The sequence below is a fragment of the Larimichthys crocea genome, chromosome XIII, assembly GCF_000972845.2.
Source record: "Larimichthys crocea isolate SSNF chromosome XIII, L_crocea_2.0, whole genome shotgun sequence".
NCBI lineage: Eukaryota > Metazoa > Chordata > Actinopteri > Sciaenidae > Larimichthys > Larimichthys crocea.
The window spans coordinates 26,904,631-26,924,404 of NC_040023.1; the positions used below are offsets into that span (position 1 = coordinate 26,904,631).

Sequence of the window (19,774 nt, forward strand, 5' to 3'; positions counted from 1 at the left end):
TTTCTGAGTTATATTTGAGTTTCACAGCATGTTGACAGGTTAAACCTAAGTGGAAAAACCTGAACACGCTTGTGACACTTACAATTGAGTGCAGTTATACAAACCGAACTGTGGAATGTTGTTGTTGATGGTATCCCCAGGGTGTTAGAGAATTTGTTAATTTAGTACTTAAGCACTGCTCATGATATAATATGGACAAGTGCTGCTGTAAAATAGGTAGTCAGCTACAAATTAACATGTACTGAACAGACTGAAACATCAGATCTACAGTCCTTTCTAAATAATAGCTGATGACGTTGCCTATCTGTGGTCGTCCTCTCCTGATAGTGCTCATATGGAATGTGTCTCGGGATGTAGTGATTAACTGATTTCACGCTGAACCGTAATTTAAAATTCTGTCTCTTTTAATCATTGAGGAGGCGTTGAGTTAAGAGTTAATCTTTGCATACAACATAAACTCACAGCAACAAAGCAGGAAAAGGAGAATTGCGCTATTTATACATTTAACACTCCCCAAACAGCACATACAGTAATACCCTCAAGGGTGTAACACCTTCATATGGGACATTCTCATTTTCCTTACTGCAAATAAATCAACCAGTGTTTTCCTGAAATCTGAAATCGTCGCATCCAGTGTTGTAGTCAAGATCACCTAAAATGAAGACCAAGACCAGAGACAAGACTTTGATGTGTTGAGACCAAGTTGAGACCAAATCTGGAGAAGAACTAGGGAGTTAGAGACCAACTTTCAGACAGCCACAGCTTCTACTCCAGTTTCCCACGATAACTTTCTTAACATTGCATTTCATTCACATTGCACAGGCACTGTAGTAATATCCACATTTGCGGTCTTGTACTGAGGAAGAAGAAACATGGTTGATTCTGAGACCAGATGGCGACCTTAATAAAGTGTTCTTGAGACTGGTCTCAAGAACAACAATGATCTTGGGTACTACAATAGTACTGGTTGCATTCTTACTGGTTGCATTCTTACTTGTTAAGAATGACATCACATTCCTAACCCTGACAGTCATGAGTCCATGAGCTTTGTCCATGGCCTCACTGCCTTGGTTGCTATGCAACCTCTGTTTAACTTAATCTCAACTTTTGATTGAATTAAATGTGGCCTCATGAACAAGCAGTGAAAATCTATAGGTATCAAATATCATTTTGAAATCGGAAGGACGTCTTCTAATTTGATTTGTTTCTAGAGAACGATCAAATTAACATTTAATCAAGCTGGATTATTTGATTATCTGAATAAAATGTTATTGTGCTTTTCAACTTTGACCCTTCGATGGGGCGAAAATAGTAATAGTAATAATGTCGACATGTGAATTATTGTGTCATTTTCCACTTCTCTGTGGCGATGTTGGAGGGCATCTGGAGGCCTCAAGGTTTGCCTCTGGTTTTCAACCAGCTAGGAGCCTAGAAAAGTCATCCTGTCGTCCTCTGCAGTGTAGTTCTGCTCACTATTAGGCCAGCACAGCCTACCCACCCAATACATACTGCACACTGCATCCCTGCTCTGCCTTGTACATTGTTGTCCAAACAAAGTTGCACACATTGCTGAGTCAGTGAGACTGTATCCCAGCAGCGTGACCGGGACCTGGGATCTGATTAGTTTGTTCCCCCGAGAGACTAGGGCATCTAAACCCAGTGTAGCCTGCAATCTGGTCCTTGGTTTAACACTCTCAGTTCAGATCTGTCCAACTGTAGCAAATTCAGTCATCATAGCCCAGTCTAGATTAACAGGACAGGAAGAAATGTGTAATAAATGACCTGTTCATCAATAACAATGACACATTATTTTATCAGCTGCTGAGATTTCTAGATTTCAAAACTTTAGTGATACTTTTTAATTGCACAACAAGCAAGTGATCAACATCACAAGACATTTCAGCTCCAAAATCTAAAGAGCTGTCCCCTCAAACCATAACATGTGACACAGCAGTGTTATTGTGTACAGTGACTGTGCTTTCATAGTGATTAGTACTTTACTAGCTCTCTGCTGGATTTCTGCCATCATTAGAAAGCGGGCTTTCCCAGAGACGTTGGTCCTCTGGTTGACTAACGTGATGTTGCTTCAAGCCATAACCTCATTATGGATGGGTATTTGCCTGAATTAATTTGATTTTTAGCCAATTTAAATGACCATAATCATTAATCATTTTTAAAATGACATCTATATTTGGTAAGAAAGGCTGATGTTGATGTGAAATGGATTTGTGCTGGACACAGTCTGCATGTCTCAGAGTTTTCTGTGGGGTTCCAGCAAGTTAAAATGTCCAGCGCATACACCACCGCAGTGTTTTTATGGACTCTTCAACTGAGAATAAATATATCAAAGTATGCTGATATTTTACAGATTTGTGTTTTTAATACTTAAGATTGTTTAACTGAATATCACCTAATGTTGTCACTCCTATCTCATTCCCTCTGGCTTCATTTAACCACAAACTGGTCCACAGCTACATTACTCCTGTCCCCAACCCATCCTGTCCTCAGAAAGCTGCTCATGCTCACAGGCTAAATAATACATTTTGAATATTCGTGCTGCTTTATTCGTTTGCCTCTCTGAGGCACAGATTCTGGAGATGATCCCTAATGGCTCCACTGTTCTTGCTAAATCAAGGGCACTTTATATATTTCAAATATTTGGAATATTGATTCCTTAGAGCTTCCCATGTGCTCTTTATCTCTGTTTCTGAGTTTACTGAGGATTTAGTCTCCTGAAATGCTGCCTGAAAGCTTCTAATATTTTACTAGGACTCTCAGTTGCTACCTGAAAACATAAAGATCTGTCTTTGGAGCTTGAGTTGGTGCACGACACTGTCAATGTTTACTGTGAAAACAGTCACTGGTTGCTAACAGCTTCTGAGTTTGTGAATTTTCTGCTTCTTCCCCTCGTTGTTGTGTGTTGACATGATCCTGATCCTGATCGTGTCATGTGTGTCTGCCTCATACACACACAATGATTCTGTGTTACTAATGTTCCAGCTAGTGTCTGTCTTAGTTCCCCTTTCTCAGCTGTCTGTCTGTCTGTCTGTCTGTCTGTCTGTCTGTCTGTGCATGAACATCCTGCTGGAAACAATCTGTCATGTCAAGAATTTTAAGAAGCTGTTTTTTTTTGCAGGGCTGTTTGCACACACACACATGCTGAGAACACGGAGGCAGTCCCATGACTGTTGCACTAAAACACACAGTGCCATTATCCTGTCCTAATTATACACAGCTCAAAGTCGGCCTTGCCTGTCTGGTTTTTGGGGGGTTCTCTCCCCTGAGCACACTGTTTTTCCGCTCATGCCATCTTCCTCACATACACACAGGCGCTTTGTGACATGGTTGTCATCCTTATTTGGAAAGTAGAAACTCCCACCGGGCATGTTAGATGCTTAACTAGTTCAGACACGTGGAGCACATCTCTGTTGTATGGATTTTAACTGGTGGAGACAAGCAAATGCACCTGTGTCAAACTGCAGGATACAGCAGCTGAGCACAGGATGTAGCTACAGCAGCAGCCTGTGTGATACAATAAACCCCGACCGACATGAAGTGTTAAGTCTGCTTTTGCTTTTTGTACACTTATGCACAATATGGCTGGTTTGCTTTGTCAAGATTCAGCTTCATAGATCAGCTAGTAAATCAGCTTGTCTATTTTCTATTGTCTTTGTTTATTTTCATTTTAGAATATGCTGAAGTTATTGATTTAGCAAATATGTCGATCATTTTGGTGGAGCTCCTCAAATGAAAGCTTTATATTGATGTAAATAAAATGTTTGCTAAGCCTCACCCCTTACTGTTGCTCCACCTGTAAGGTTTCTATTCTCACGCTGCATATAACACATTTTGCATGAAAATGGTAGCAGATTTACCACCCAAAACCGGTTTTAAACTGTGGGTACTTTAAAAACAAGGAGGACAACAGCTACATTTTTAAAATAAATGACAACTTCACCTGGCGGATATTGTCATCTATAGCTGACAACGTCGACGTAGTACCTCCATGACAGTGGCTACAGTGAAGTCGTGAAAGGGGCTTTGGCGTTTGAAGTAACGCTCAGTTACTACAGTTGCAGTTCACACCAGAGCAGACACAAACACGTTCTCTACCCTACATTACACTTTCTCCCCTGGTCAGTACAGCCCCATGCACAGGCCTGCTATGACTGGTTACGGTTACTAAGCTATGATTGAACAGTCACTGTTTGGGGGTTTAGCGAATGGTCAATTTGAAGACATCACCTTGGAAGTGGGGAAATTATGAAAGGCTTTTTGCATGATTGTCTGGTGCTTTTTAGACAAAATGATTAATCAAAAAATTGAGAGATTAGTCAATGATGATAAAAAACATTTTAATACAGAGTTGTTCCCACAGACTTTGTGAACATGAAAGAGTCCTCCGATCTTTTTAAATTGAAAAACAAGTGGTTCACAAGAATAACACAAGACTGCTGCTGACATTCATGTCAGTTCATATTTATACCAGCAACATTGCTTCCTGTGGGAATCTATTTCTGGTCAACAGCTGACAGATTTCATTTGCATAACATCCCAAAATCTTAACATACAAAAATCAAGCAACATTAAAACCTTCTAAAGTAATAACTGCACACTTTTTCATCCTTTCTCTCTCCGTCTTTCATCATCTTTCCACATCTTCCCTGTACAGCTTAATGGAAAATGCCCTAAACAGAAGCAGGAGTGTGATTTTTGTGTCCTCTCTCTTGTCTTGTGGTCCAGGTGGAATCGCGGGACACGTTGAACAGCATTGCGCTCAAGTTTGACACCACACCCAACGAGCTGGTTCAGCTGAACAAGCTGTTCTCCAGAGCAGTGGTGCCTGGCCAGGTGTGAACCGCCGTGCACGCACTCACTGATATATTCAGCTGCATCACTTCATCACTGTCCCACAGCTACCTCATATCTACAGCACCTAACCCACCGCTCGATCTCGTAATAGCTGTTTTTGACACTTCATTATGCATTCTCAATGGCTTGCCTTGATCTCATAGTCACTAAACATTTTCCGCAGTACATGTGGGAATTTAAGTGGAAAAACTGGAGATGGATGTTTTTATGTTGTTTTTTTTTTTGGGGGGGGGGGGGGGGGGGANTTTTTTTTTGGGGGGGGGGGACATTACATGCTGCATGTGTTTATCCTCCTACTTTCTCAGAGCAATTTGCTGAGTCACTGTTCCCGTCCCTACTATCTGCATCCCCACTTAATTGCCTGCTAATTACAGTGTCACTTGTCCTATTAGGATGCAATTCATTGCAAGGACCTATTTTGTTTCTAAAAAGGTATAATAATATGTGTGATCCTTAAATTCTCTCAAAGATGCTTTAGTTCCGACAACATGACACAAGCTACCCAACTTTAGCACGCTAAACACACTGCCAGCCTCCCTGGCTGTCGTGTTAGTCTTTTCAGTTTTCATCAGTCGACCCAAATCTAAATTAGTTTTTTTGTTTTAATGGGGGAAAGTGACACACATCCAAAAAACGATATTTTGTATTTACTTGGCGCCAAGAAGACATCCAGACGAATGGAGACGAGGCGCGCACGCCAATCCCGTTGGCATCCCCCATCTCAGCTCTTGGCAAACAATGCCGAGTTGAGCTGTGTCCAATCCGTGAGGTGTTGAGAGCACTTTACTGAAGCATCATTCCTCCACTCCTTTCACGGCTGAAGCAGAAGCTACACTGCAAATAAACAGCTCATTTAGTTGACCCTAAAGCTGTGATTAGATTGATATCCTATCTCCCAACTTCAAGCCAAGCAGTGACAATTTGACTTGCAGCACCAAAGTAAATGAGTGTGATTCCCAAAAGGTCAAACAATCCCTTTAACAGCCATCTCCTTCTTAATTACACAACAGATAAAACTAAAACTTAATGTAAGCATGGAAAACTAATGCATTCACTGCATGTGTTCTAACTATATAAAAACCACCAGACACCATGTTCCCATTACTGCTAATTCTGACATGTTGATTAACCCACACTCACTTTCCCCTTTCTGTATTTATCCTAGTGAATAGCACGAGTCCATGCCACACGATTTCATGTTGTTTGCCATTGTACACTTGTGGTTTCTCTGTGTATGGGAAATATGTGTCTCTTTTATTGCTCCCTGTGTGTGTGCATGCGGTGCGTGTTTGCACAAAGGCAGTGCCTGTGTAAATACAGACATGGATTGTGTTTGCAGGTTCTGTACGTTCCTGATCCCGAGTACGTCTCCAGTGTCGGAAGCTCCCCTTCCCTCAGTCCCATCAGCCCCCTGTCTCCCACCTCCTCAGAAGCTGATTTAGAGAAGGTGACGGTATGTTGACCACACCTCTGATGCACACACACACACACTCAAAAAACATCCAAGTATATTAACCTTACCACTATAGTGCTATTTATAGGTAGAATCAAGAACTTTAGGAAATATGCAAAAGCCTGGTAAACATTACAGCAGGCATGTTTATCACCCATGTATCTGAAAGGAAGAGGAAAAACATTTCAATTGTTTGAGGGAACATTGTTTTCTTTAAATTTGGTCAGATAGTTTACCGTGATCAATAGAAAAAAATAATAATAAAATCTCTGGAGGTTTCCAGTTATTGGGGCAGGTGACCAGTTTGCACTGCGTCCTAATTTAAGCATCTACAACAGAAACTGAAGGTGCCTGATTATCATACACAGTGGTTCACATACATAGAGTTCATACACACACACACTGTCTATCACCACCATATACACACACATGCCATCCACAAACACCAACTTATCCTTCAACCATTACTGTCACATTTTAAAACTCTGTTTATTTTCAGCCTAAAGGTGAACATTTGGGATGATGTGTCATGCTGTCAGGGACAGAGCAACAACAAGAGGTGCCCATAACCTCCAAGGATGGGTCAGACAATAAACCCTGCCTTGTATTTTCCAAGGACAGAACAGGAAGTCGTGTGCGTGTGTGTGTGTGTGTTCACTGTGTTTCTCATATAGTCAAAAGCAAGGACATACGTGCTGCTTCACAATAATTGCTCTTTATTTTTCTGTTGTTCACTCTGTGGCAGCTGCACTTCTTTTGTGAGGCTGTGAAATGATTTCTTCAAGTGCATTAAGCCAGAGGACATGTACGTTCTCTCCACTGTGCTTTTAAAAGCATAAAAACAGGATGTTAGACTGCAGAGCAGTGACGGACATTAAATCACACACAACTACAAAAATGTCAATGACACAATGAAGCGCCAGATTTACTCCCTTTGTAGTCTTTGATGCAAGGATGTAGAGGTCATCATACCACCAACAAACCAACACCAATAAATCTGTTTCCATCAAAAAAATGTTGTAAAGAAGCTATAATTAGGATGATTGTGTGGTATTGTGTTTCCATTAGCCATAATTTGATCATCTTTAAAAATTATTAAAATAACAATCACAGTTTTTAAAAGTATATTTTCAACATGCACTCTCGGTTTCAAACCCAACTCAGCCTTGACTAACGTGTTCTTAGAGATCTCTAGTTTGCTCAGTGTTTTTCTCAGGCCGAGCAGTCAGCACAGCTGAAAACAAGGACTTCTTTTATCATGTTTATTCGCTTTTCTTGCCAATAACCTGGTTCTGCTGTTGACTTTTCCAAAGGTCTCCGGTGTCGTACTCTCTCCCCTCAGATTACAGTCTTAACAAACAACCTACATAACTAAAAGAGGGTACAGCAAAAAATCTAACCATGTAGGACAACACTGTCCAAACTAAGGTTTGAAAAGGAGCTCTAAGATAGCATGTACCTCAGGGTATAAAAAGAATAATTTAGAGTCGGTGTATTTAGGAAGTTATGACACTAATCAACAGAAAAATAATCTTGTCTTATCATACAATAAAACACATTTTTAAAAACAGCTCCTACCCTTTCTACATGCTCATCTGGCTTATTTATGTAATATGTAATTTTCTTATATCCGTCAATGTGAAATGAAGGCAGCACCAAAACATGCATACTCTTTAAACGTATCTGCTTTAGCATGTTTACATTATAGGTATAGAAAGGCTGAGACCTTGTGCTTTATGTGCGTGCTGTATCCATTAATTAAGCTGCTTTATATTCACATTGACCTATGGAGCAAGACGCAGATTGCCAGAGCAACTTTTGTGCAGCTTGTTGTTGTTTTGTTTTTTTTTTCAAACATGAAGCCGATTATGAGTTCACTTTCTAGAACGTTTACAGAACAAAGCGCGCATGTGAAGTTAGCGATTAGTCTCTGCTAACGCTTGGATCTTAATTAGCTGAGAGCAATTTTGACTTGATTCATTCTTTACATGAAGATTTAGTTTTGAACGTGGCCAGATGTATTTACACAGGGTACACAATATCCCTTTAATTCCAGCTCCACCTATTGTTTGGTTAAATCCTCATAATTATTTACACCACATCGCATTTTTCCCACTTGTCCCTCTCAGCTTCAATCAGTGTCGCACAAGAAACAGACAAGCTGGAGGTTAGAGGCATATTGTTTGTGTGTGAGGTGACTGGTCCATTGAGCCGTGCACATCCTGTCCTCACAGCTCTAAGACCTGCAGTATGAGCCATCTCCTTCAGGTATCATGTCTGCAGCATCTGAATGAGCCAATCACTAAGCACCGCAGGAAGCCCAGTATTCCCTTAAGAAATATGACTGTTTGCTGGTCTCCATAGAAACGGGATGTCTTGTTTTTCCGCTTTTGACAGAACATGGATACCGCCATCTCCATCGCAATCACTGTCACTGCTGCTCCAGCTTGCATTCAGACACCCACCCACCACAAGCGTCCCTCTTTCTTTTCTTTTTTTTTCCCGTCTGCTCTCATCTGTCTGTCCACAAATTTCTCCACGGCTGCCAAAAGAAAAGGCCCCGTTCATTTACTGCTTATCTATTTAGGTCATGCCTGCGAGAACAGGAGCATATTCTCCGGCTCTCGGCGGGTGAGGATCAGAAAGAAGGGCTGTGACTGCAGAGAAATTAAGCCTTAAAAAGTGATGGCGTGTCTGATATTTAGAGCAACTAACGAACGGAGCAGCTCACCCTCCCAGACAAGCAGCCAGGCAGCAATTATTCCAAGCAGAGGAAGTGTGCTTGGAAGGCAGAAGGGAGGGAACATTACCTCACCCGATGTGCCAACTCTGTATGTGTTTGTGGAGGCGTTTGTGTGTGTGTGTGTTTATCTGTCTGTGTGTGAAAGTGTGTGTCTGTATCTGTCAACTCTGCATGTTTGTGTGTGTGTGTGTGCCTGCACACTCCTATCTCTCTCTTCCTGTGTGTGGCATTTGGTAGTCTTACAGAAGAAAGCGGCATCCAGGTGCCGTTTGGTTTTTTTAAACCACAGGAAAGAACTTTAATAACTCCACTCGGCTTCTTTTATCTATTTTTTCTCCCCCATCCCCGGTATCTTTTAATTACAAGCCTATTTTGGTGCTCGGCACGCACATCTCAATGAGGATATTATCCAAATAAATGTTTCTGCGAGGTGTGCAGTAATAGCAACGCGAGCAGTAAATAGCTAGTATAGCCCTGATGAAGACGAGTGCTCTGACGAGGAACTACTTTCAGACCCTTCTCTTTTACTTTTGGATATAAAAAGACTTCGATCGAGCACCAGATGTTTGAAAAGCCTATTAGATGTTCAAATGGCCTGACAAATCATCAAAGCCATTAAACGAAACAGAGATTTTTCACTGCTGCATATTACCAGCATCTAATTTGTGCTGTGATTACATCAAAAGTCAAATCATATGTATTTGTTATATGCTTTTTATTGACTCTTTAATAGTTTTCCATAAAATTAGTAACACTTTTACATACTGTAGAGTGTTCAAACTGACATAATAAGTTAAAAGAAAAGTACACTAATGACACAATGACACATTTAGCAAAGATAAAAAAAGGTGCTGCCACCGCAGGTACCTGCAGACAAGGGGCTTTCAAATGGGCTGGGGACCCTTTGAACACTCTCTTTGTGGATCCCTCTCGGGGATTACTGTCCCTGACATGTCAAAAATCTTTGTCTGCTTCTGGTACCACCGCAATAGATAACCAGCTTAGAACAGGAAAAGTTATATTTTAGATCTACTATATGTAACTTCTGCTGAACATGGATAACTGTGACCAGAGGTTAACAGAATCATGATAAATGCTAAACAGCAGAAGAGCAATACATAGCTTTGCTAACAAACAGACCAACTCATGCATGTGTTAAATTCATTATGGGGGCATTTTATTTCTTATGAATTCAACTTTTCATTTGTTCTTTTTCTTCAAAAGTTTCATGGTCTCATCTTAAAGTGCCTTCAACAGAATCCAGATTTTCACATTGTGCAGACACCTCCTCCAGGGAAGATGCTGTCGTGGTTTTGTTTAGAATAGTTTAACCTGCGTAACGCCTTAAATTGGATTAAACACTGCCTAGCACTTGTGTACGTTGTATAAACATCATCTAAGGTGTCTTCAGATATTGATTCACACGAGTCTGTTCTTCATGCTTGTCTTAAATGACTTCAAACAAACATCTCATTTGTCAGGTTCTGAAGTGACGTAATTGGGAAAGTGCTCGTCGACATCATTTTGTAGGCTACTTGAAGAAAGATGAGGTTTAGGTCGGCTGTATTTTTCCTGTAGTTAATAAAACTAGTGAAGCTATTAAACTTCTCTGACTGAATATACAGTATATCCTTCAATTTCCAAATTGTCAAATCAAGATTCTCTAGAGTATCAAAGTGAATGTGTACTATGAATCCATCACATTCATTGATACACTGCCCAGCCTTTAGTTAGCATGGTAACCGTTTTTCACTATGAAGCCATGTTTCTTTGAGCTTAAGGCAGCTCTGAGTGTCTTCATGCTCTCGGTCTGCCTGCTGGCCTGCTGGTATTGGCAACAAAAAGTAACACATCTTGCAGGCATGGATGGTTGGCTGTGTGTGTGTGTGTGTGTTTGTGTGTCCGTGTGTGTGTTTGTGTGCCCGTGCGTGCATGGGTAGCTGGCTGACTTTCCGGCTGGCGGTCTTGCTGTCGTTGGATTATTTGGCAGCCGCCGGCACGCTGGCGTACTTGCTCTCTGGTCATCTGTGTGGGCAGGCACGTCCTCTTTGTCCTATCCAGACCCTCGTACTGCTAACACACGTACGCACAGACGCACACACACGCGAGCACACACACACCCGCTTTCTTTGGTGGCACAGCTACTACTGTGACCTTCTCTGTCCCTTCCTCTTTTGGCACCTCTTTTCGCTTCCCTCCTTCCGTCCTTCCTCTTCCACTGTGGCATGGATCTAAAATTAGTAGAGGAGGGAGTCGTGCCAGTTTTTATTACCTATATATCTGGTGCCACATAGGTGTGTTTGTGATGATCTCACTCATGTTGAACACGTCATCTCCTAAGCCTACTATGTTTTAGTGAGAATCTTGTGGGTTAGCTTATATTAATTATTAAGTCCAGACCAGCCTTTTTTGTATTTTAGCATGACAGATTCAGCATATCAGCTCATCAGCATGTCATCTCGGCCTCAGGCTGGAATTTCAGATAATTCTGACAACAGAACAGGCTGCACTCAATGACTACTGACGGTTGATGAATCCCAACCATTGTGTGCTCTCTCTTGCAGAACACGGCCATGCCCACAAGATGGGGCTGTGGATTGATTTTTGATTGCACCATGTGTCACTGTCAAGGTCAAAGCTGGGTGGCACCTGCAGAGTTCCTCTCTGAAAGCTTTATCATTACATAGAGAGAAATGCAAGTATTTCTAACATACCACAGGAATTTTGCTAGATTTGTTAAAGAAATGACATGATTTGATTTATATGAACTATTACAGAATGTCTTTTTATTGATATATCACCTCATACTTACAATATATCCCTCTGTCATTCTGCCGTGCTACAGCCTGGGTAGAATCCATATTTCATCGGAGCCACAGCCTCCGGATTTTTTTTTCCTCTTCTGCTTTTAACTGAGAGAAATATTGGTTGGAAACTAAAAGGATATTGATTTCCGTAGCCCCACCACAGCTGTCATCTAACACTGTTACACCCATCTCCTGTCCCCCACCATGAGTGTCAAAGCTCCTCGCAGCTTCCTATAGAGTAGATTACTGTGATACCCCATCCACCTCCTCCTAAAACCCTCAGAGACGAGCTCCCGGCTTCTTTTCTCGGGCCAACTTTTCTACTCCTGTATGTCCATTTCAATACTTTTCCATCCTACCTTCCCCTTCCCTCCCTTCATCTCAGCGGTTACTTATAGTCTAAGGCCAGCACAGCAGCTCTTTCATCTTGGATGGATTTCAGTGCAGCAGCCAGGCCACTATGCTGCCACTGTGCTCCTTGTCTCGCTTTGATGTCACGCGGACTGAAAAAATCCTGTTTCCAAGGCTCTGACTGGAATCCGGTCACATCAGGAAACTGACAAGTCTCCTCTCAACTCAAACGAGGTCAAATGGAGTCTAGTTTTCTTCATTATAGAGTGAGGTTTTGTTAGCTCGTCACCCTTCTTCTAAGATGACTGTCTGTTACCTTACCTTACCTGTGGGCTTTAGCAGTTTAAATGAAAAGTCTGTATGAAGTTCTTCATAATAAAGAAACGGGCGAGTTCAGAATCATCCCTCACAGTACACTCCAGCACCAGCTGCAAAAATATTGGATGGCTTAGAGGCCAGTGCGGGACAAACACTGGTCATATATTAGAGGATTTTAGTAGTGAAAAGAAAGCAGCAGCCCGGAAAAGCAATATTCACTTGAAATATGTGAGGTGGCTGTGGCAGACTGCCTAACCTCCCTAGCCTAAAACGGTATTGATCTGCCAGCTGTATGTATACCACTGTACCAAACAGAGTCTGATTCACAGCTCACAGAGAACACAGCCCACTCTTTAAAGTTTCGCAAAGACTTCCTGTCATTTTCATATCGCTCAGTATCAACAATACCATCATGAGCCTAAGTCCAGTCAGCGTGCAGTATGTTGTGTATGTTGTTGTGTTATGTAATCTCCGTCAGCGGGCCAGTTAACAACTGAGAAATAAAGGCGCGACACATTACAGTTCAGTTTAGCATTGACTTACAGTACAGTAAAGTGTCACTGTATGAAAAAAGCCCGAGTGAAAATTGCTCAAGCATTAGCAGGGTAAACGGCTAGATAATTCAGTGTGCAATAAAGACAAAATGTGCCAGAGCATTCATCAAGTAAAGTGATTTTTGTTTCTGCGGTCCTTTTAGGTCAGTTAGCGCACAGACAGTATGATAACTGAAATGAAATACAAACACAAGCTTACACTGTCATTTTCATTCAAGACTTAGTTTAGAGCTATACCAGTTCTACTGTATGAGGCACAGCACTGTTATGAGCTATCATGCTCCCATTGACAATGCAACCATGCTAATACTATGTAGGTATAGTGTTTTTACCAAGTTGTTGTACACTTGGGCACCAAAAAGGAACTTCCAGTTGTGCATAAGTTTAAAATAACGGAGTGAATTCAATTCAGTGAATACAATAGTACATTAAATGCATTATAATGGGGGGTGTACTCTGTGCAATGTCCTTTAACATGACCAACAATAACTGTCTGTATCAAATGTCCAAGGATTCATCCAGTGAGCCATGCAAGAGCCATGCTCAAAAAGGCAAATAAAATTCATGTCTTTCATGAAGGTTTAAGTATTGTTGTATAAAAGGTTACAGCAGCATGCTAGAAACTCCACCTGGAGTGCAGTGAACTGAGAAGGGGCCAGGTCGACAAACCACCAGCCGATATGCAGTAATTAACAATGTATTGTTTGTAAGAAAGCAGGCAGCTGGAGGTGTTGGAGAGAGAAGGCGGCACAGGCAGCCAATATCAGCGTGGAGCAGGAAGGAGCGAGCTGCACAGGTAGTCGGGGAGGAACCGTGGGGAACAGAGAGGAGCTGGCAGCTTGACCTGTGCGAGATGTGATTGGAGATTCGGATCAGGTGATGATTCGCTGACGTAGTGTGACTGGCACAGAGTCTGTCTGAGGAGAATAAATGATCATGACAACATCTCCGTCAGGTCCCATGGATCACTTGGTGGAAAACTATCGAGATAGTGAGCCATGGTTTGTTTTTTTCACATTGAAAGATGAACAAAAGGACAGATTGTCAGATTCTGACAATATGCTCCTATTGGCAGCCAGTTAAACATAGCAAGTTAATCTTTTTTACTCTTTTCACTGTATTTGCTCTGATTTCAGCCCACACAGCAACATAACGTACAAACACAATTCGAACAGTCATTGCTTTGTGCAAGTGAACATTTGGCATTGTATTAGAAGAAATCACTACCCGTCACATTGTTTCCTTATGAGCTGCAGCTCTCAGCTGATGGACAGCAAGCATGTCTTCCAAGTCTCCTCTCATGTGGACTGTGTGGGATGTGACGGGTGTTATTTTGTTATCAACACATAACACCCATTTCTCAAAAGTGCCAGATTTAATGAGAGGGAATAGGCGACAGTGTTTATTATGCGTCTCTATGAGGGAGGACATGTTTTGACATCTGGAGCGGCTCATTTCTAACCCAGGTGCATGCTGCACATGTGAACTGTGTGTGTGTGTGTGTGTGTGTGTGTGTGTGTGTGTGTGTGTTTCTACTCCAGGTGTGTTCTAGTCAGTGTTAACTTAAAAAATTTTTAGGATGGTGGCAGGAAAAAGGCTGCTCCTCTTTTCATATTTAACCTCTGGAGCAAGAAGGCCAGCTTGAATGAGTCATTGGGAAGTGACTCTGCGGGAAGCTGAACCGTTAAGTGCGGCTGTGTAGGTGTGTTGTGTTGAGTTTAAGTAGGTGACAAGCGGGTTGAAACAGACACGTTCCTACACAGAGTCCTCTGTTTAACAGGTGGGCCTCTGAAATTCATCAAGTAGATGATCTCATAGGTCGGGGACTCTTTGTTTTAAGGATGTTCTTCAAACTTCGTTTTCAGCTCGGCAGCCCCCTCCTGATCTTTATTTTACATTTATTGGTCCTTCTCTGCTCTCCACGTTCAGAGAAGCTTGTTTTGGCTGTAACAAATTGGCCCGGCCCCCTCAGCCTTCCCTGGCTGCCAGTGTCTGGGCCGTGTGTCGGTGTGGGTCAGTAGCTGCAGGCTGTTTGTCGACTGTGCCAGGAGACGGAGAGGGGGAGGTGTGGGGGTGGGTGTCAGGAGGACAGCAGACAGTTGTTATGGGCTCAGGCTCTCTTCTCTAAGCTCTTCACTGCTCTTCACTTCACTTCTCCACCGGCTTTTTACAGTCCCCCTCAATGATAACTCCCACACACCCCTCTCTGTCCTCCTTTTCCCTTTTGTTCTTTGTCCTCCCTCCAATCGTTCTTTCATTGCCTTTAGCTCTCTTCATCTCCCTTTTTATTTTTTTGCACTGCTTTCCTTTTTTGGTCACTTCAGCTGCAGTTTCTACTCCTTTTTTTTTTGTCTTTCTCCTCAATATTTCTCCAATCCCTCGCTTTTTCTCATCTTCTCGTCCGCTCTGACTCCTTCAACGGTCATTCAATGTCGCAGACAGTCAAGTCACTTTAGTTCAGTCATTCAGACCAACAGTCAGCTCCGTCCTACAAAATGTCTCTGTCGGACAGTTGTCCCTGTGGACAGCTATCCAGACAGACTTCAATCCGTCTCTCTTTTCAGACATTGCATGGCAACAGGCCACTGGTACACACACACACACACCTCACGTTTCCAGCCCAGCAGACACACCATCTGTAGCAGATTGCTGAGTTACCATGGAGTAGATGAAGAAGCAGTAACAATCACTTTCTTTTGTATATGTCAACATATAATGGAACAACATAGTTGAGACATAATTTGCATTCCGTCTTGGCTGCGGAGCATCTGGCAGGTTTTGGACAAGAAAATATGAGAGAAAATATATTTTTTAAATCCTTCTCATATCTGTAAATGATTCTTAATAACATTGTTAACAGTTCTCCTAGTTATCATTACAACTCTAGATTGATCATCATTACTATATGTTTTGCAGAACTACTGCATGCTCTATAACCACAAAAGAATATACCAGTAGTATGCTTGTGTATGTAGACATTTTCACTGTCTTTTCCCAGTTGATGTGTTCAGTTCAGTTTACATTCAGCTGCACAAACAGTTTCAAGTTTCATCTCCATACACATGCTCGTTGGTTTCATAGATGGATCACTAAACGAACCTGCCCGCAGGCCGGCGTAACATGACAACACAAGATATAAAACTATCACCGAAAGACAAACTTACCAGAGAAAGATGCAAAATTATTACAAAGAGATGTAAAATAACCACAAAGATATGCAAAACAACTACAAAATGATCACGAAGAGGAACAAGACAATCATAAAGGGCGCAAAATGACTTCAAACACACATTTAAAATACAGTTTAGTTTACAGTAAAGTGTGTAAGATTTGGAAGTAATTACAGTCCATTTACCATATTTACAGTGGGAGCAGGTCCTCTTCCATGGAGTCTGTCATTTTGAACCACCATTTTTGTACAGTAGCTCGGAACAGACAAACAACTACAATACAAACAATATAACTGATCCTGATATGGCCTTTTGCCTTTTATGTGAATTTCACAGCCAGAGTTTTTCCTACAGGCTGGGAAGGAGAAGGTGACACATGGGAGAGTATTCATTTGGTTGCAATCTGCACCTTTACTGCTAGGTGCCACTAAATCCTAACCTTTAATCAAAATTCATTTAAAATAGATCTTATCAGAAAATGACATATTTCCATTTGTTTTACACTGAATAAACAATGTAACTATTAATAGTGTGCAGTTTTTTGCTGCAGAGAACCAGGGCTTGTTCTTTTCTGTAAAGCTGTGCTCCAGTAGTGCTAATGCATTCAAAAGTTTCCACCCCTCCCTTACCCCTCTACTCAGTGGTATGTTGAATCAAAATAACAGTAACTAGGCATCAAGTCGCACAAAAGGCCCTGTAATTAGAGCTTCAGTCTCATATGAATGTTTTTCATCTAATTGCCTGGTGAAGCTCAGGCAGCACACAGGAGGCATTCATTCGGCTACTCTTTGGGTTTCTTTTTAACCTGATTGTCCCGCTGTGCAGAAAATATCCGTTTATATATAGATAATACATTTAGAGACTTGAGCGCATTAGTTTGATGAAATGAGACACAAATTAGTTGCACCATGTATCAGCAAGTGAACCATGCTATGCCTGTTCGACAGTGTTTATTATTTAGCCTGTTTGGTTGAATGCTATTTAAAGATTTGGACATGATGCACTCGTACAGATATCTGTGTGGAAGGAACAGGCTGATGATGTGCACAGATTTTGGACTTATTGTCAATCAGCTATTATAAAAGTATGTACTAACATAAGGGGTCTATGTCCTGTTTCTTTTTCTTTCTCTATCGCATTGTCCACACCCATCACACCTCCAGGACTCCGATGGCCCTACCAGACCAGAAGGCGCTCACCCTCCAGTGTTCTCTGCACTGCGTCAGTCCAGAGTGGTGTCATCCACCTCCGAGGAGGAAGAGGCCCTCACAGAGAAGTTCCTCAAGATCAACTGCAAGTACATCACCGATGGCAAAGTAAGACCTGGGATAAAAGATTCACTGTGTACACTGGTGGTTATGTGGCACACACATAACTGCGACCACATGTGAGCAATAGAACGAGAGAAGACGTGGTTGTATGGGTTATTGAAGAATAAACTAATTGGATGATAAATATACAGCAGAGCTGGCAGCTGCAGGTACTCAACACACTTATATATTTGAAAAGGATTGTCCGTAAGTGTGGAATTATTAGACACACTGAAAAAATGATGAAACTCTGCAGTAAAGCAGTTTTTCTTTTCGTTTACTTGTTGTTGATAACCAACATTTCTATCAAAGTTGAAGTGCGTCCTTGAACAACACAATACAATACAACACAACAGGTGCAAGAACAAATCAGCAAAAGAATCAAGTACTCCAATTTAACAGACCTGAATCCCAACAATTCTGTCGTACTGTGTTCTCAGCCGTATGAACTTTAGGAACTCACTAACTGAAGCAGACACAAACAAGGCAGTTTGAAGAAAGTCATTACATCGAAATACACTGAAATCCGTCACATGATATCTTATAAAACAACTTCTCTACAGTTTCTTGTTTTTGGATTTAAGAAAGCAGGAAGGAGGGTGAAATGAGAGTGCAGTAAACACTTGGGGCACATGTGTGGGCAGATGTGAATAACCCTGCAGACCAGAACACAAGGAGAAGCATCTCTCCTCTTACTGTAGTTTCATTCTGTTGATTATGTTGTTCAGATGCTCTATAACCAGGGAGTGTGCAGCTCCTAAAACTGAGTTATCTAAATTCAAAATCTTAAGTGTGTTTACGTCTTCGTTATCTCCGTTCAGTCCTTTTCTTTTTTTGTAAAACTGAGATCAGATTTTAAATCTTAAGTGTTTTTGTTCGGTTCCAAAAATAAAATGTGCAGTTTAGATAATACAGCAGACAGTATAATACACACACACACACGCACACACACGCACAGATTGGGTGTGTTCTGCTGTGGTTTGTTCAGGTTTGATTCAGAGCAGGCAAGATGGCAGCCAGCACCCAGGACGTCCTGCATTGATATACACACAGACTCCACCCAGCTGGTCCATCATTGCCTGTCTAAAGTGTGTGTGTGCACACTAACACACTGCTCTGTCCAGGAAGCTGCCCTCACACACACACATACACAGATCTATGGTATTGAACCGCAGCTGATTCACTCCCAGGTACCAAATGAAAGCACTGAAGTGGTCAGTGCTGGCAGTCAATAACTTGTACTTGATTTAGAACATTTGCGGTCTAAAATGGATTTGGCCTCCAGTTGCGTATGTGGCAGAGGTGCTGTTAATTATCTTTTGGTGGTAAATAAACATGCTAAGCATTTCTTTTTTCCATATTAAAAGTTTTCAAAGATCCCGCCAGTCACTCATCACTCTCTTTCCCTGTGTTGATTCAGGGTGCGGTGAGCGGGGTGTTGCTGGTGACACCCAACAACATCATGTTTGATCCTCACCGGATGGACCCCCTGGTTCAGGCCCATGGGTGCGAGGAGTACGGCATCATGTGTCCTCTGGAGGAGGTGCAGTCTGCCGCCATATTCAAGGAGATCACTGACCCCAAGATCAGAGCGGCTGTGCCAGAGTAAGACATGTACTTTGTTTGGTTGTATGGAAATGACATTTCAATTATTATTATTATGCAGCTATAAACACTGACCTCTGATTTACTCCCACATAAATTCTTTTAGTTAACACTTTCTTCACATAACATTCCACGTGTGTTTCTCTAACCCTCCCAGAAATGCAGCAACCTCACTGCAATCAGTGTCATTCTCTGCTGCACCCATGGTCACGTTACATCAGAAGCCGACCAGCCCCCCCCCACACACACACACACACACACACACACATATGCCTTCACCTCCTACAGAGGATTCACTTGTGTTTCCTCCTACAGATTTGTCAGACTTTTTTAATGTTTATTTTTTGCCTCTCTTGGAATGTTTTAGTGTTGTTGACGAGTAATTTATGTGAGGACAAATATTGCGCAGTATCAGGAACCGAGCAGTTACCGAGCAGTTATTGTGCTGGCAAATGTTTTTGTGCCAGGCCCAGCTGTGGGCCATTGTCTGTGCCACCCCTTCTTTCCATCTCTGTCTCTGTCTCTGTCTCTGTCTCTGTCTCTCCCTCCCTCCCTCTCTCTCTCTCTCTCTCTCTCTCTCTCTCTCTCTCT

At 41.9% G+C, this 19,774-nt stretch overlaps 1 protein-coding gene across 4 annotated transcripts in view; it reads left to right on the forward strand.

Annotated features, from left to right (window-relative positions):
• The window catches only part of oxr1a (oxidation resistance 1a), a 151,558-nt gene that overhangs the window by 113,835 nt on the left and 17,949 nt on the right, over positions 1-19,774 (forward strand). For all 4 annotated transcript variants that reach the window (XM_010740084.3, XM_019256538.2, XM_019256540.2 and 1 more), the window contains 4 exons: positions 4,744-4,851; positions 6,212-6,325; positions 17,432-17,584; positions 18,999-19,183. In XM_010740084.3, the coding sequence (XP_010738386.3) occupies positions 4,744-4,851; positions 6,212-6,325; positions 17,432-17,584; positions 18,999-19,183 (560 nt within the window). The remainder of the gene's footprint in view (positions 1-4,743; positions 4,852-6,211; positions 6,326-17,431; positions 17,585-18,998; positions 19,184-19,774) is intronic.